The sequence below is a fragment of the Equus caballus genome, chromosome 1 (genome assembly GCF_041296265.1).
Source record: "Equus caballus isolate H_3958 breed thoroughbred chromosome 1, TB-T2T, whole genome shotgun sequence".
In the NCBI taxonomy this organism is placed as follows: domain Eukaryota; kingdom Metazoa; phylum Chordata; class Mammalia; order Perissodactyla; family Equidae; genus Equus; species Equus caballus.
This window is the reverse complement of record NC_091684.1, coordinates 193,818,649-193,835,475: the sequence shown is the minus strand read 5'-3', so window position 1 is coordinate 193,835,475 and position 16,827 is coordinate 193,818,649. Positions and strand designations below refer to the sequence as shown.

General features: G+C 38.3%; 1 protein-coding gene across 2 annotated transcripts in view; it reads right to left on the bottom strand.

Moving 5' to 3' along the window:
- Nucleotides 1-16,827, bottom strand: part of FANCM (FA complementation group M) — a 56,443-nt gene that overhangs the window by 35,459 nt on the left and 4,157 nt on the right. For both annotated transcript variants that reach the window (XR_011441155.1, XM_023624548.2), the window contains exons 4-9: nt 11,490-11,648; nt 8,310-8,441; nt 6,496-6,625; nt 6,037-6,162; nt 5,462-5,548; nt 2,892-3,076 (exon numbers count right to left, since the gene is read on the bottom strand). Coding sequence is in view for 1 of the 2 variants with exons in the window: in XM_023624548.2 (XP_023480316.2) it covers nt 2,892-3,076; nt 5,462-5,548; nt 6,037-6,162; nt 6,496-6,625; nt 8,310-8,441; nt 11,490-11,648 (819 nt within the window). In the remaining variant the exon portion in view is untranslated. The remainder of the gene's footprint in view (nt 1-2,891; nt 3,077-5,461; nt 5,549-6,036; nt 6,163-6,495; nt 6,626-8,309; nt 8,442-11,489; nt 11,649-16,827) is intronic.

The window sequence follows — 16,827 nt, the reverse complement described above, 5'->3', positions numbered from 1 at the left end:
GCATAACCGCTTCCTACTCGCTCCCCTTTCATCAAACTTCCAACGTCCCCTTCCTCACTCCCAGCCGCTGACATGACAAAAATCGCAATTGAATGTAGAATCGAAAAAGACCCCCCACAAGGTATCACTGCCACACCTGCCCACCACCTGTGCCTGGCCTGCACATTCTGCCTTCCTTCCTATTGCTCTTCGGATAAACTATCCAGACATCCTTAACTGAGGTCAACTCCTATAGTTGTGCACTAGATCCCATTCCTTTCCCCGTCTACTCCAAGATCTTAGCAGCAATACTCTTCTCTCGGCTCCATCATCAAGTTTTCTTTCTCAACTGACCAATCCTATCAGCATATAAGCATACTGTTATATCTCTTAACATAGAACAAATAAAAAAACCACATACATCTCCGCTCTCCTTTACAGTAAAATCCTTAAAAGACTCATCTATACCTCTCGCTCTGCTCCCTCCTCTCCTCTCTTGAAATCACTTCAACCAAGCTTGCCCCTGCCTTTCCACTGAAACCATTCTTCTCAAGGTCACTTGCCTTCTCATCTTAGTCCAATCTCAAGTCCCAGTTATCATCGTATATGATCTACCAGCAGCATTTAAACATTTAGTCACTTCTTCCACCTCATTTGGCTCCAGGATATCACACTCTCCTGGTCTTTCACTAGCCACTTACTCTAATTCCCCACAGAATCATCATCATTGCTATCTCTCATAACAACAAGGTACCCCAGAGCTCAGTCTTTGGTCATCTTCTCTATCTCTATTCCGTCACTTGATAATTTCATCCAGTCCCATTTAGATAATGATGATTCCCAAATACATATTTCCATCAACCCTTGAGCCCATGAACTCAAGACTTACATATTCAACATCTCTACATGATGTTTACAACAGTGCTATTCACAGTGTAGTCCATCAACTATGTATTACTGGTCCCAAACAAGATATGTACAAAAATTAAGAGGGAGTATTTAGAAACTTGACAGAGTAATTCTGTTTGTTCACTCTAATAATAAAAAATTGGACATGAACTTTGTTTTCCATTAATTAAATTTTTCTAATTCATTTTTATTGTAATGTTCAAAAGTATCTATCTGTGATGTATTGAGAGGAAATAAACAGGTCCTCCATCAATTCAGATAGTTTAAAAATACTAATCTCATAGGCATGCCAAGTTAACTGGTCCAAAACCAAGCTCCTGACACTCTCTCCCAAACCTGCTTGTCCTGCAGTCTTTTGTTAACAGAGCTCTTTCAGTGGCTCAGACTAAAACACCTGGAGTCAGCCCTGGAGGCAGCCTTCACACTCTGTTATCTCACATCCCACTCTAATTTGTCAACAAATCCTATCAGTTTGACCTTCAAAATACATACAGAATCCAACCATTCACAACCTTCCCTGCTACCACCCCAGCCAAGCCACATCACCTGGAGCTTGAATTACTATATAAGTCTTCCAACTGGTCTTCCTATTTCCACCCTCAGCCCCTACAGTTTATTATTAAGGCAGCAACAGTGTGATTCTTTTAAAATAGAAATCAGGTCATGACCCTCCTCTGTTCCAAACTCTCCAAGGGACCTCACTCAGAGTAAAAGCCAAAGTCACTAACATGGACACGATCTATAAGGCCCTAAAGGAGCTAGCCTCCCCCACTTCCTCTCTGACTTCATCTCTTGTTTCTAAATAAATGAATAATTTAATTACAACTATTTGCATGAAAGCTTACTTCAGAATAAAACCGCTGTTATGAAAGCAGTTACGTAAAAAAAAAAAAAAAAGGGTTGTTACTCTGGCCTACATACAAATATTATTGATATAAGTGAGTAAAGGACAAAGTCAATAAAATCAACAAGGTTTCCTACGGCACCTGACAAACTGAGAAAATAGTGATTTGAGGTAATAATGAAATTGGCCAGAGATCAGGTTGGGTACTATGAGCTTTTCAAAATGCTTGACCCCTCAGTAAAAACCCACTTCACGTGTCACTCACACATTAACGTGAAGAGCAGCCATCGTCACCCACTGGATGTCTGAACCCTGCCAAGACTTCTACTCAGCCTTGAGGTGGAAAGGTGTTATCTTCAGACGCAGGAACACCTCCTAGACCCTGCCCACCAGACCCGTCAGCTCCCACAACTCTTCCGAGTGCAGTGGGGACTGCTATGACAGATGTTAAAGAACAGGATTCCTCAGCTACCGATGTCGACAGAGCAGGAAAGATCTGTCAGGGTCAATCAGACATTAAAGACACTCCTAACTGTCAGTGACTACTCAAAGGCAGACTACAGCTAATCTGCAAAAACCTGTACAAGGTTTATGAAAACCAATAGTCTAAAATTTCCCAGAAAACATATCACAGCACTTAGAAAACTTAGGCCCTCTTATTCAGAGCATAGGGCTACCTCCAATACCACCATGGTTTCCTTGATCATATTCCGAAATTAAGATTTTTAAATAATAGAAAAAAAAGATAAGCTCATTATTTGTTTGGAATAAAGTATGATTTAAAATAAACAGTAAACATTTACTGAAGACTCTACGTATGATTTCATTTAATACTAAATGAAGCACGTTTACAGATCAGGGAAACTGAGGCACAGGAGTTGCGTGCACTTGGAAGGGGCAGAGCCAGGATTCTGACAGAGACAGCATGATGCCAGACCTTTCTGCTTAACCACCACACTGTTCAGTACTTAAAAAAGTCTCAAAATCTCAACAAACACCTTTTTTGGTCTTTCAAAATATGCGTTTATTTACATGTTTACAATAAATTTATATTCAAGAAGTAGCCAATTGACCAATGAGTTAAAACAAAAAAAAAGCCTAAGTGCAAAGCTAATCGATTTTATTTTTATTTTCATATCTCCAGAAGTAAAACACTTACCTCCAGTTGCTCCTTCTGGGTAAAACCCTTCATGCTTTTCCCTGAGGCGTGGCCAACAAAAGTCATCACTCTAATCATTGGCTGATGCTGTAAAAGCATTTCTGCAATTTCCTGAACACTGTCTCGAAATGAAGAGAAGATCATAACTCTGGTCTTGTCACATTTCTTTTCAGAGGCGTTCTGAGCTATATAACAAAAAATACTTTAATTACAACTTTTTAAAAGCATATAGACAAGAACTAGTTCAAAGACAAGCCTGAAACTATATGCTAATGAATGATAATTCTTTCAAAAATATAATTTAAGACATCATAAACCTTCGCTGGTTTTCCTCCTACCTTCTCTAGTAATTTTAATAATCTTGGCTCCCTACTTCTCACTGGCTGTCATAATAAAATTCTAAGAAAATCAAACAAAAAGGACCTGAGGCACGTCTGGCCAGTCCTCAGTCACACCTGAGGCCTGTTAGTCCCCTTTCGCCCTCTCAGCTGGAATCACAGAGCTGCAGAGCCCCCGCTGATTTCGTGCATCTTCCCTTTCCTTGCTGTCACCAAAGGCACTGTCTTACCCAGGCCTCAGAATTCTGTCCCTGAACCTACTATATTTTTGTAATCTCCAGTGACAACTGCAGAATATACCCAACAGCCAATCACAAAGCTGCTCCCAGAGTCTCTGTGTTTGGGAGGCCATAGAATCCACAAAGAAGAACATGGTTTTTGAGGCTGGGCCACTTACTCGCTGGGTGATGTGTGACCATGGTAGCTATTTAACCTCTTTAAACTTTAGTTTCTTCACATCTAAAATGGGCTGTGGTGATGATTAAATGAAACAGTAAACATAAGGTATGTAGACTTGCATGGAGCAATTAGTTAATAATCGCAAGTTGTGTGGAGTTCGTGGTGTTGTTCGTTTCTTTTCTTTTTAAGCTTGCTTGGGACTTTGACAAGCCTTTTTTCTTCCACGTGATTTACACTACATTAATCATCATGAGGGTGCCAGGGACAACCCTAAGGATTAAATGACTCAAACCTACAAAGCGAATTCACAGTACATAAGCAAACAGCAGGAGCAGCTGTACAGAAAAGTATTCTAGATAAACCTCCTCTGCATTACCCAGCATCAAGACTCCATCTGACCATCTCCTGACCCTCTGCTCCTTCTGGTGTAAGCCAGTCTCCTCAGCCGGCCGGCAGCCTGCCTGTCTCCCTTCACTCCACTGCAGCTCCTCTTCCAAAGTCATGAGTAACTTCCAGATCACCAAGTTCAACAGACGCTTCCTATTTAGTCCATGGTACCACACCCCTTGGCAGCATTGAACACAGTCGGCTCCTTCCTACGAAACAGTCCCTTCCTTCAGCTCCTCTGACACCTGACTTGTCTGTCCCTTTCTCAATCTCCTTGTGGCTTTTTCCCTCTGAACTCTGATGCCAGTATTCTTCAGGACTACATTCTGGGTCTTCTCCTGTCTCTAAACTATTCCTGGTGATGTGACCACATCTATTCCTGAAACTTTAAATATTACCTTTATACTGATGACTCCAAAATTTATTCACAGGCATGTAAATAGATAAAAATATCCCAGACCACTAAGATCCAGACGCACTTACCCGCTCCCTGCACACCTACACCTGGATGTCTCAAAAGCATCTTAACACGTTTGCTCTTTCTTCTCCATGCTGTTCTTAATTTTCTCTCTGCTCACATAATGATACACGCACACACACACACACACATATGCACACCCATGTGACTCCTTTTTTCTCATACTCTTTGTCAAACAACAAATACTGTTGGCTCCAACTTCAAAAAACATCAAGAATCTATAAGCACTTCTCAGCCCCTCCCCTACCCCTGCCTTGGCACAAGACATCATCGCCTGTTATCATGTGAGACTAGCATATAGTCTCCTCATTGGTCAATGTCTGCTCTCCACAAACCTGCCAATTCTACCGCTCTGAACTCCTTGGCAATAGTTTCACAAAGCATAAGCACTTGCAGAATAAACCAAAGTTGTGACTCAGCTCACAAGTCTTAGTGATCTGGCCCTGGGCTCCCTCACCCATCTCCGCCTACACCACTCTCACCCTCATTGCACTACTCCAGCCACATGGTTTGTTCACTGATTCCTAATTAGACCAACCACCCTACTGCCTCAGAGCCTTTGAATGTACTGTTCCCTCCACCTGGTGTGATCCTCCCACAGGAAACCACAAGGCTGGTTCCCTCATTTCCATGAGTACAGCTCAGACATCACCCTACAGACAGGCTTTCTCCAACACTCGACAGAACAGCATCCTCCATGACTCTCTCCTTACCTGCTTTACTTTCCCTACCATTATATCAGATTTTGTTTCATGTCAGCTTCCCTTATATTGCCCCATACTGACTTTCCTTTTATATATAATACCCTATTCTTAACATTCCCACCATTTCCCTTGCCCCTAACCTCCCAAAATCTCTCAGAGCTTTTTTCTAGTCACTAGAGTAATTAAAAGCCTATCTTCTCCGTAAGAAGTGTTAGCACAAACTAACAACTCTGTCTCACTCTGAAGCTACTAAATACGACTCACCATTCCACGACTTGAAGTGGTCAACTACAACTTCTTCTAATTTCTTTAACTTTGGATGACTGTAGAAAAATGTTTTATCTTTATCTCCTGCAAAAAAAAAAAAAAATTCTATATTTTTCCATATTCAATTACATTAATGCATTTTAATTATCCTTTTCAAAATGAATTTGTTACTTTTTTCTTTTTATTTAAATAGTAAGTAGTATCTGGGAGCACATAAGCATTACAGTAAAATAAACTTTGAACTTTTATGAACATTTAATTCTCAGAAGAACCCCAACAGGAATCAGCAGCAAAGTAAAAGGGAAAAAATACATATTTATTTAAGCTATAAATCAGTTTTTAGCAGTTCTGAGAATTTTCACTGCCAGTAACAACTACTAACATCTATTATATACTTAAAGTTTATTAACTGCTTGAATAGGCATCTATCCTAACTTAAAGAAAATCTTTAAGCATTTAACAGGTCTGTTGCTAAAGAAATATAAGTAATTATAGATAGATATGAGGATCAATGGAGCAAAATTTGAAAATTCACCTTGATGAAGAAAAACCATATAAAATAAAAATCAGACCTTTCTGGGTAGCAGAGGTGCCCCCTGCTGAAGCACCCTGTGTCTGTGCAAACATGCCCTCAAGATGGTTATAGAGTGCCATGAAGTCCTCGTTTCGGCTAAGTTCATTTTTTGCCCGAGTCATTCCTTCAGGAATTAAGAAAAGATTTTCCAAATAAATAAACTTAACAGCAAAACTAATCAAATTTATTATTTATTAAAAAGAAATTAAACTTTACAAATGAATGCAAGTTTTCCAAATTTAAACATGAAAACCAGCAACTTCTTCCAGTTCCACATTCACATATGTGTTAATGAATGGCTTGCTCTTTTCCAGCTATTCATCAAAAACAAAGAAACATGGCCAGCTGTTACATAACTATCTCATTGCTTTTTGAAATAAAGCATTTTTAAGTAAACTAAACTGTTCAATATATCTTTAATGAAAATAATACATTATTATTTCTTTAAATAATATACCTTTAGTTCCATCCATAATTCCACAAAGGAAGAAATATAAGGATCTCATTCCCATTTGCTGCAATAATTCGTAACCATGATACAAGCTAATACAAATAGCAAACTCTCCCTCGATTATGCCTTGTATTCCCTAGAAAAACAAGCATATATCAAATTTAAGCAGAGAAAGAAATGAAGATACATGTTCCATGTAGAACTTATTGGTTCTAGTGCATGTCATAGGATGTTACTATGGAAAGGTGGCAATGTATTTTCCATATATAATCTGTCCCTTTATTTTTTTTTCTTTAATTCAACCGGAAATCTACATTTTAAAGACAATTATGGGGGAAATATTTATCACATACTGTTTGTCTTTACAGGAAAATTATTAGCAGTACATAGTTTCATTTGTTCTTTCAAAACTATTTAATAAGCATCACTGCACGTCAAGCACTGAGTGAGGTATTTGGGACACAATGGAAAACACGTCCATTATGGGCCTATCCTCATGAATGTTACTGGCATCAGGACAAATATTTAATCAGACTGTTTAACACCAACATTTAACACCAGGTATAAGTGCCATAATAACGGCTGACACTGAGCACCAGACCATGTTCTAAGCATGTTACTTGTACAAACTCATTTAATCCTAACAGCTAGGAGGTTAGGACTACACCTAGCTGATTACACCCACTTCACAGGTGCGGAAGCTGCAGAGCCAGGATTGGACCCAGGGAATTCGGCCCAGAGCCCTTGTCCTCAAAACCACTACTCTCTTGGAAAAATGAAGTACACACTCCTACGGCAGCATACAGCAGGTGTATCTATACAATGAGACGGTTTTAAAAAGACTGACCACTGAGAATAGATTTTAATTATTTTCTTTATTCTGGATAAAAACTAGTATTCGCTACCTTGCATTTTTAGTAGCATTTAACATCAGAGATACTCATTTTGAATGTTTCCAGGATAGTGATTAATGCCCTAAGATGGCATCCTAATTACCTGAAAGGGTAAAATAGCCTCTCTGAAAAACATAAACTCTCATCAGTAAGATTAAGTTCACTGGGTTTAGATTTATGACAAAATTTCAATGAATCTTTAACTCCTAGCAGAAATTAAAACACATTTTATTAAAGTTTAGTATAATATCCTGCAACTTCATAGAAAGGCTCCCTTAGTGGTTCCCCAGATACCAGAGAACAAAGTCCGTATTTCTGGGTGTAACACTGAAAGCTGCTCTCGTGTGGTCACGACCTAGATTGACTACCACACCTGCCTTCCTCACTCCTTTACCTCAGTCCAATCGGCTTGCTCACTGTCTCCTTCACATCTTCCTTCAATCGCCTCTTTTGCACATGCATTCCCTCTCAGTTCAAAGGATGGCTCAGTGCTTTTTTGTGCTTATGAGCATCTCTTCTGACTTTGGACCTAGCTTGATGGTATGCTCCTATCCACTTATTTTTTCCTAGAAAGATTAGGAATAAGCAGCCTACTGTGACGCTTCCTCCAACCTTGGTATCCAGAGTTAAAACTAAATGCTCTGGGTCTACAAGTTAGTTAGAACCTACCCTTTCTTGGCCCTTTGACTTTGCAACACAGAAATAAACTAAAATATCAATTCTTTATTAAAAGAAAATAAATTTGTCTTAATTAAAATCTTTAAAGTCTATTCTTGCTAGATTTTTCATGCTTTTATAAACTATATAAATCATACCTGAATTTTTGATGAGCCAATATATACCAAAAACCAATCATTATTTACATTTCATTCTAGCTCTGAGTAAAAACTTAATCTCTATCTTCAAAATTTATTTAAAAGTACCTACCATAATATTTGGAGATGGGTTTTTCCTAAATTGATCTCTTGCCAGAATTATCTGGTATTTTGTTAGACTGGGGATATCCCGTCTCTTCAAAACATTCCTCTGAATCAAAGAACTAGCAAATGTTTCCAAAATCTGCAAATTTCAAAGATATTTAGTTTAAGGTGTTTTAAAGTCCTTTTTCAAATACAATCATTTCCTCACATATTAAAATAGGAGTTATATATTAAATAAAGTTCATCTTAAACTGAATTTTTATGTAAACTCAGCAAAGATAAAATTTAAAAGTACTTGACATTTATCCCCAGATAACATCCATATGAGAGTCAGCACAAGCAATTATCAGACCCAACTATAATTTAAGAACATATGTGTTTATCTGTTCATTTTCTAACGTGCCCCGCCCCCCACCAGCCCCAATCTAAGAACAATGAAAGGAGGGCCTTTGGCTTCTTCACTGTTACATTTTCAGTACCTACAACAAAGTCTGGCACATAGGCAAATATCTATAGACTGGTGACAAAATCAAAATGCCCTGAGTACATTTAATTTCATTTGTTGATTCATTCTTTCACGAAATACTTATTAAGTATCTATTATGTATCAAGCATTGTTCTAAACACTCAGGATACTGTGGCTGAAACAGTGAAATCGCTGTTTTCATAAGGTGTAGATCCAAGGGAGGGAAGCAAGGAAGGAAGAAGTGAAAAAGAAAGCAGAGCATTTTGATTACAACAAACACATTAAGACCTAAAACACAGTGATGAAGAAGAGTCTTTGAGGGAAAAGGGGTTATTATGAAATAAGGTGGACAGAAACAGTCTCTCTGAAGAGGTAACATGTGAGCTCACGTTTAAATGCTGAAGTACGTTGAGTGTGAGAGGTTCCGAGGACAGAGCACTCGAGGAAGGGGAAGCAGCAGACACAGGGTCCTGATGCAGGAATGAGCTTGCTGGCACAGTGAAGGAAGACAAAAGAGACTTCCAGATGAAGACCCACTACAGTAATACGTAACAAACTGTTCAAATTTTTGCCGAATTTTTATTTCCTAAAATAGAGCTATTTTAGTACATTTTTATCTTTCCTCCCTTCCAGCTTTGCTGATCACACTGCTAAAAGAAGCACTCAAAAATGTCAGTGAAATTAAATTCTTATATGTGATTTACAAACTATAAGTTTTAGATTCTTATAAATGGAATGATTTAATCATAACAAAATATATTAGTATTTAGCAGATGATTACTGGAAAGATTTTTCCATATCTTAAGTTAATAACATTAAAAACTTTGTTACAAATAATTTAAAAACAAAAACCAAACCATATTCCTACAAAACTTCTCTTTAAGAAAGACTTATTAAAGGTTAAATGATGCTTGAATGTTTTGGTTATGTATCGCTGCATAACAAACTACTTCAAAGCATCACAGATTAAAACCACCACCACTGTATTTGCACACGATTCTGATTCTGTGGGTAAGAATTCAAGCAGGCACTGCAAGGGCGTAGAAGCAATGACACCACAGTAACAACAAGCACACCTAGTGAACAGACCTTGATTTCTAAATACCACGCTTCCATAAAAGGAACAGGGATTCCTTGAAGAAATGGTTGATTCCATGGCTGGGACAGGAAAAATACTAAATCAGCATAAAATATCTTGTAAAGTAGAAAATTAGGAAGTGCTCCAAAGAAAAGAGTGCACATCTGAAGACACAGGAGCCATCTTCAAGCAGCTCCCAATGACCAAAGCGGGAACGACGTGAGCAACAAAACCAATAATGACAGTCTTGGATTTAACCCACAGAAAATCAAATACTCATTAGTCTATATTGATATAAAGAATGGAATTAATAAATAAATGGAGAAGAAACAACTCTTCATTATAAGAGAATTCAAATTAACAAATGGAAAAGAAAGGGAAAGAAGAAACAATGATTAGGCAAACACTACAGAAAGAACTATTGCAAGCAAGAACCATCACTGTATGCTAAAATTAGCGGGCAAAATATTGACAAGCAAGGTATTTGCACAGTCTCAAAGCATCTCCCCAGTGGAACTCCCTATACTATTTTTGCAAATTTTTTGAATGTCTAAAATTATTGCAAAATTAAATGTTAAAAACAAAACCAAATTCTTCCAGGCTCTGCAGGGACAGCTTGTCTCTGCTCCCTGAGGTCTGGAGCCTCAAACAGCAGGGCCGGCTGAAATAGCTCAACCCGGCCGTTGTCTGCACCTCAATTCTAGCTATCTACTGGCTCCTCCCTCCTCCTCAACGTGACCAACTTGAGCTTCATCACATTCTGTTGCTCAACGCAGTCACAGGCCAGCCTAAACTCCTGGGAAGGGGAAACAAACCCCTCCCCACAGAGAAGTGGCATGGAATCTGCAGTCATCTCTAATCCACGGCAATGAGGATACGAAAACAAGATGTTTTCAGTATAACACTAATTATGAACTACAGAAAAACAATGATTTACCCTCAATTTTTCCCACTGAAAGGGTAACTGTCTAAGTGATTTCTCAAAGCTAAAATATTGACATTTGGACGAAATAATTCTTCGTTGTTGGGGAGGTTTTCCTGTTCACTGCAAGATGTTAAGCAGCATTCATGGCCTCTATGCACTAGATGCCAGAAGCAACTCCACTCCCCACCCCTTTCAGTTACGACAACCAAAAATGTGTCAAGATATTGCCAAATGTCGCCAGGTGGGCAAAACCGACTCCAGCTGAGAACCATTGCTGTATAAGGGATCAAGAAGGAAAATACTGAAAATATATTTCCTTACAAAGAAACTTCTGGTTGAATCCAGATATGTGTTATTGGTGTTTTCACCATGTAAAAATTCACTGAGCTGCACACTTACGTTTCGTGCACTCTGCTGTTTATATATGTGTAGGGGAGAGGTGTTCTATACTGCAATTAAAAGGTATACTTAAAAAAATACAAAACCATATGAAGCTATTATTCACATTAGAAATGGTACATCATTTTGTATTGCCTCCTTAACTAATAGTTTGCCAAAAATAAAATATGGTGCTCATTCCAAAAATTTCAATTTCAAAGAATTTTTCAACATATTATATAAAATGATTATATGTTCTCACAGCCAGATCCTGTTAACTAAAGCAATTACATTATTAGTTCGTTTATTAAAACACTGAATTGTGATAAAAATGGCTTACCTGTATATATGCCTTTTGGATGGCAGCAAGTTCTTCACCGAGGGGAACGACAAGTTTTTCAACTCGTCTCTCGTGAGAGTATGGCAGGATATCTGGAGAATCTTCAGAACGAAGCTCTATCTGCCCAATTAGTAGGTTGGTAATAACCTGTTGCACGGCCTATGCAAAATCAATTAAGTATGATTATAAATTATATTACTTAAGTTTTTTAGTTTGTCACTAACAGAAATAGAACAGTGTTAAAATTTGAAAGAAATATTAGAAATTCATATCATTAAATATTTTTAAAGAAAGAGAACGCTAACACAGATCAGAAGTGGCACAATAGAGGAATAAGGCTTTTGAAACATCTTTCTTCCATGCAGACTTCAAGATAAGCATCCAAGAAATAAGAACAATGGTAAATGTCCAACAAGTTCCTTAAATGTATTTTGCACTTGCCAATAGCAGTGACATATTCCTTCCATCAACATTTTATAAAGATTCAGACAAAAGAAGTTTCAGAAAAGAAAACTACATCCCGAAAACTATATAACACGATCAATTTCAGAGCTAGAATCAGAACGCAGATTTCCTGATTCCCCGGCAAATACTTTTTTCCATTGATTTTTTTGTGAGAAAAACAGAGAAGTCTTGTTACTATCAAAGGACACAAATGTATGTTAGGAATACTTTACAAATTGGCCTGCTAAGAAATTGAGGGTATAGAGCCTATACTCAATCAATTACTGGTAAGTTAGTGGAATATTTTCCATTTAAATTAATATATACAATGTGAATATATTTCTAAGGCTAAATTTCATTCGCTCAAAGCTTATAAAGGCACTTAATTGAAAAAGTAGGGAATTGGAGCAAAAACATATAAGGTGTTGGTATAAACAACTACCAAACCATTAGACTAGTACAGTACTGACCATATCACTAAGAGCCAGGAAGGAAGGAGAAAAGGGGGGATCATGAAAGCACTAGAAATTAAGAGGTTTTTTTTTTTTTTAACTAGAAAATCCTCATGAGCTTAGTTGGACAAAAAAATACTCTAAGGCAAGAATGCCATCTGAATCACCTTTGTATTCCCAGCACTCGGCACGGAGCCCAACACTGTAGTTACTGAGGCTCCACAGACATTCAAAATCTAGAGAAAAGTTACAATCACTTTATAAAATTAGGTAAGACTTGAATATTTTTAATCATTCATTTATTCATTCATTCAATATCTGAGTAACTCCCACATGCCAGGTACTGAGTTGGTGATGGAGCTATGACCAAGATAGGCATAATCCCTACCTTCATGTGGCTACTATTTTAGTGGGGCAAAAAGACAAAAAATAAATGAAAAAGCAAAAGAAACACATATTATGATAAATATTAAGAAGAAAATCACAAAATAGGGGAGCTGACTTTTGAGAGCTTAGAGTAGAACTTCCTGAAGGAGAGGCATTTCAGCAGAGATTTAATAGTTGACTAAAAACAATCATGCTTAAACATGTTTAAACAAGGCTGCAGGGAAGCGAGAGGATAGGATAGAAATTTCTAAAAATTATCAAGGCTATGGACAGAAGGAAAAAAAGTCTTACAGGTTGGCAGAGTTGAAAGCTGTCTTAGAAAGTATCCTAAACCCAATACAGAAAACTATTCAGAGATATGAAAATCAGAATGTCATGGGATAGGGCTCAAAATCATTTTTACCATCCTCCAGTAAAGGAAACCAGAGCTCTCCGGAAAATGGCTGATTCCACGTCTGGGACAGGATAAGTACTAAATGAGCATAAAATATCTGGTGATGTCAGCAAGTTAGAAAGTGTTCAAAAAGACAAAAAGGTGCAGGTCTGAAGGGCACAGGAGCCATCTTCCAGGTGTTGCCAACGGACAAAGATGAACACGCTGAGCAAGAAAATTATGAATGAGGGGCTGGCCCCGTAGCCAAGTGGTTAAGTTCACGCGCTCCGCTGCAGGCGGCCCAGTGTTTCGTTGGTTCGAATCCTGGGCGCAGACATGGCACTGCTCATCAGGCCACGCTGGGGCAGCGTTCCACATGCCACAACTAGAAGGACCCACAATGAAGAATATACAACTATGTACCAGGGGGGCTTTGGGGAGAAAAAGGAAAAAAAATAAAATCTTTAAAAAAAAAAAAAAAAAGAAAAGAAAATTATGAATGACAGTACTGGATCGCAGATCATAGAAAAAAATAAATATCCATTAGTCCATATTAATATAAAGAACTGAATTGATAAATAAATGGGGAGAAGAGACAGCTCCTCACTCCAGAAGAATTCAAATTAACCACTGTAAAAGAAATGAGGGAAAGAAGAAACAGCAAACAGGCAACCACCGCAGAAGAAACTGTTGCAAGAACCATCCCGGGAGCTAGAACAGGACATTTACACAGTTTCACAGTATCTCCCTCACAAGACACTTACTAATTACAAAGGGAAAAACAGGAAGAATACAACGGAGAAACCAAGACCTCATCTTAACCCAGTCAAGATCAAGAGCACCAGTAACGACAATCATCATGTACTCTCTGACACAACGTGCTGAGGAAGAAACAGCATTACTTCAGGGCTATTCTTGCCAAAAACGCATAACCTTACTCCAACCATGAGAAAACACCAGGAAAATCCAAACTGAAGGATATTCTACTAAATAACTGGCACCTACTCTTCAAAAACATCAAGGTCAACGTGATACACCACATCAACAAACTGAGGAATAAAAACCACATGATCATCTCAATAGATGCAGAGAAGGCATTTGACAAGATCCAACAGCCATTTATGATAAAAACTCTAAACAAAATGGGCATAAAAGGAAACTACCTCAACATAATAAAGGCCATATACAACAAACCCATAGCCAACATCATACCCAATGGGCAAAAACTGAACCCCATCCCCCTGAAAACAGGAACAAGACAAGGATGCCCTCTATCACCACTCTTATTTAACATAGTACTGGAGGTCCTGGCCAGAGCAATCAGGCAAGAAAAAGGAATAAAAGGAATCGAAATAGGGAAGGAAGAAGTGAAACTCTCACTGTTTGCAGATGACATGATCTTATATATAGAAAACCCCAAAGAATCCATTGGAAAACTGTTAGAAGTAATCAACAACTACAGCAAAGTTGCAGGGTATAAAATCAATTTGCATAAATCAGTAGCATTTCTATACTCCAGTAATGAACCAACAGAAAAAGAACTCAAGAATACAATACCATTCACAATCGCAACAAAAAGAATAAAATACCTTGGGGTAAATTTAACTAAGGAAGTGAAGGACTTATATAATGAAAATTACAAGGCCTCTCTGAGAGAATTGGATGATGACATAAGGAGATGGAAAGACATTCCATGTACATGGATTGGAAGAATAAACATAGTTAAAATGTCTATTCTATCTAAAGCAATCTACAGATTCAACGCCATCCCAATCAGAATCCCAATGACATTCTTTACAGAATTAGAACAAAGAATCCTAAAATTCATATGGGGCAACAAAAGACCCCGAATTGCTAAAGCAATCCTGAGAAAAAAGAACAAAACGGGAGGCATCACAATCCCTGACTTCAAAACATACTACAAAGCTACAGTAATCAAAACAGCATGGTACCGGTACAAAAACAGGTGCACAGATCAATGGAACAAAATTGAAAGCCCAGAAATAAAACCACACATCTATGGACAGCTTATCTTCGACAAAGGAGCCGAGGGCATACAATGGAGAAAAGAAAGTCTTTTCAACAAATGGTGCTGGGAAAACTGGAAAGCCACATGTAAAAGAATGAAAATTGACCGTTCTTTTTCACCATTCACCAAAATAAACTCAAAATGGATTAAAGACCTAAAGGTGAGACCTGAAACCATACGGCTTCTGGAAGAAAACGTAGGCAGTACACTCTTTGACATCAGTATTAAAAGGATCTTTTCGGACACCATGCCTTCTCAGAGAAGGGAAACAATAGAAAGAATAAACAAATGGGACTTCATCAGATTAAAGAGCTTCTTCAAGGCAAATGAAAACAGGATTGAAACAAAAAAACAACCCACTAACTGGGAAAAAATATTTGCAAGTCATATATCTGACAAAGGCTTAATATCCTTAATATATAAAGAACTCTCACAACTCAATCACAAAACATCAAACAACCCAATCAAAAAATGGGCTGCAGACATGAACAGACGTTTCTCCAAAGAAGATATAATGATGGCCAATAGGCACATGAAAAGATGCTCATCATCGCTGATCATCAGGGAAATGCAAATCAAAACTACACTAAGATATCACCTTACACCCATTAGAATGACAAAAATATCTAAAACTAATAGCAACAAATGTTGGAGAGGTTGCGGAGAAAAAGGAACCCTCATACACTGCTGGTGGGAATGCAAACTGGTGCAGCCACTATGGAAAACAGTATGGAGATTCCTCAAAAAACTAAAAATAGAACTACCATACGATCCAGCCATCCCACTACTGGGTATCTATCCAAAGAGCCTGAAGTCAGCAATCCCAAAAGTCCTGTGCACCCCAATGTTTATTGCAGCACTGTTTACAATAGCCAAGACGTGGAAGCAACCTAAGGGCCCATCAGCAGACGAATGGATAAAGAAGATGTGGTACATATATACAATGGAATACTACTCAGCTGCAAAACAGAACAAAATCATTCCATTTGCAATAACATGGATGGACCTTGAGAGAATTATGTTAAGTGAAATAAGCCAGCAAGAGAAAGATAATCTGTGTACGACTCCACTCATATGAGGAATTTAAAACTATGGACCAAGAACAGTTTAGTGGATACCAGGGGAAAGGTGGGGTGGGGGGTGGGCACAAAGGGTGAAGTGGTGCACCTACAACATGACTGACAAACATTAATGTACAATTGAAATTTCACAAGATTGCAACCTATCAATAACTCAATAAAAAAAAAAAAAAAAAAATCAAGGTCATGGGGCTGGCCCCGTGGCCGAGTGGTTAAGTTCGCACGCTCCGCTGAGGGCGGCCCAGTGTTTCGTTGGTTCGAATCCTGGGCGTGGACATGGCGCTGCTCATCAGACCACGCTGAGGCAGCGTCCCACATGCCACAACTAGAAGGACCCACAACGAAGAATATACAACTATGTACTGGGGGGCTTTGGGGATAAAAAGGAAAAAAATAAAATCTTTAAAAAAAAAATAAAAAGTTAATTAAAAAAAAAACAAAAAAAAAAATCAAGGTCATGGAACACAAGAAAAGACTGAGGAACTGTCACGGATTGGAAGGGACTAGGAGACATGACAACTACACACAGTGTGGGATCCTGGACTGGAACCTGGAGCAGAAAAGGCACTGGCGG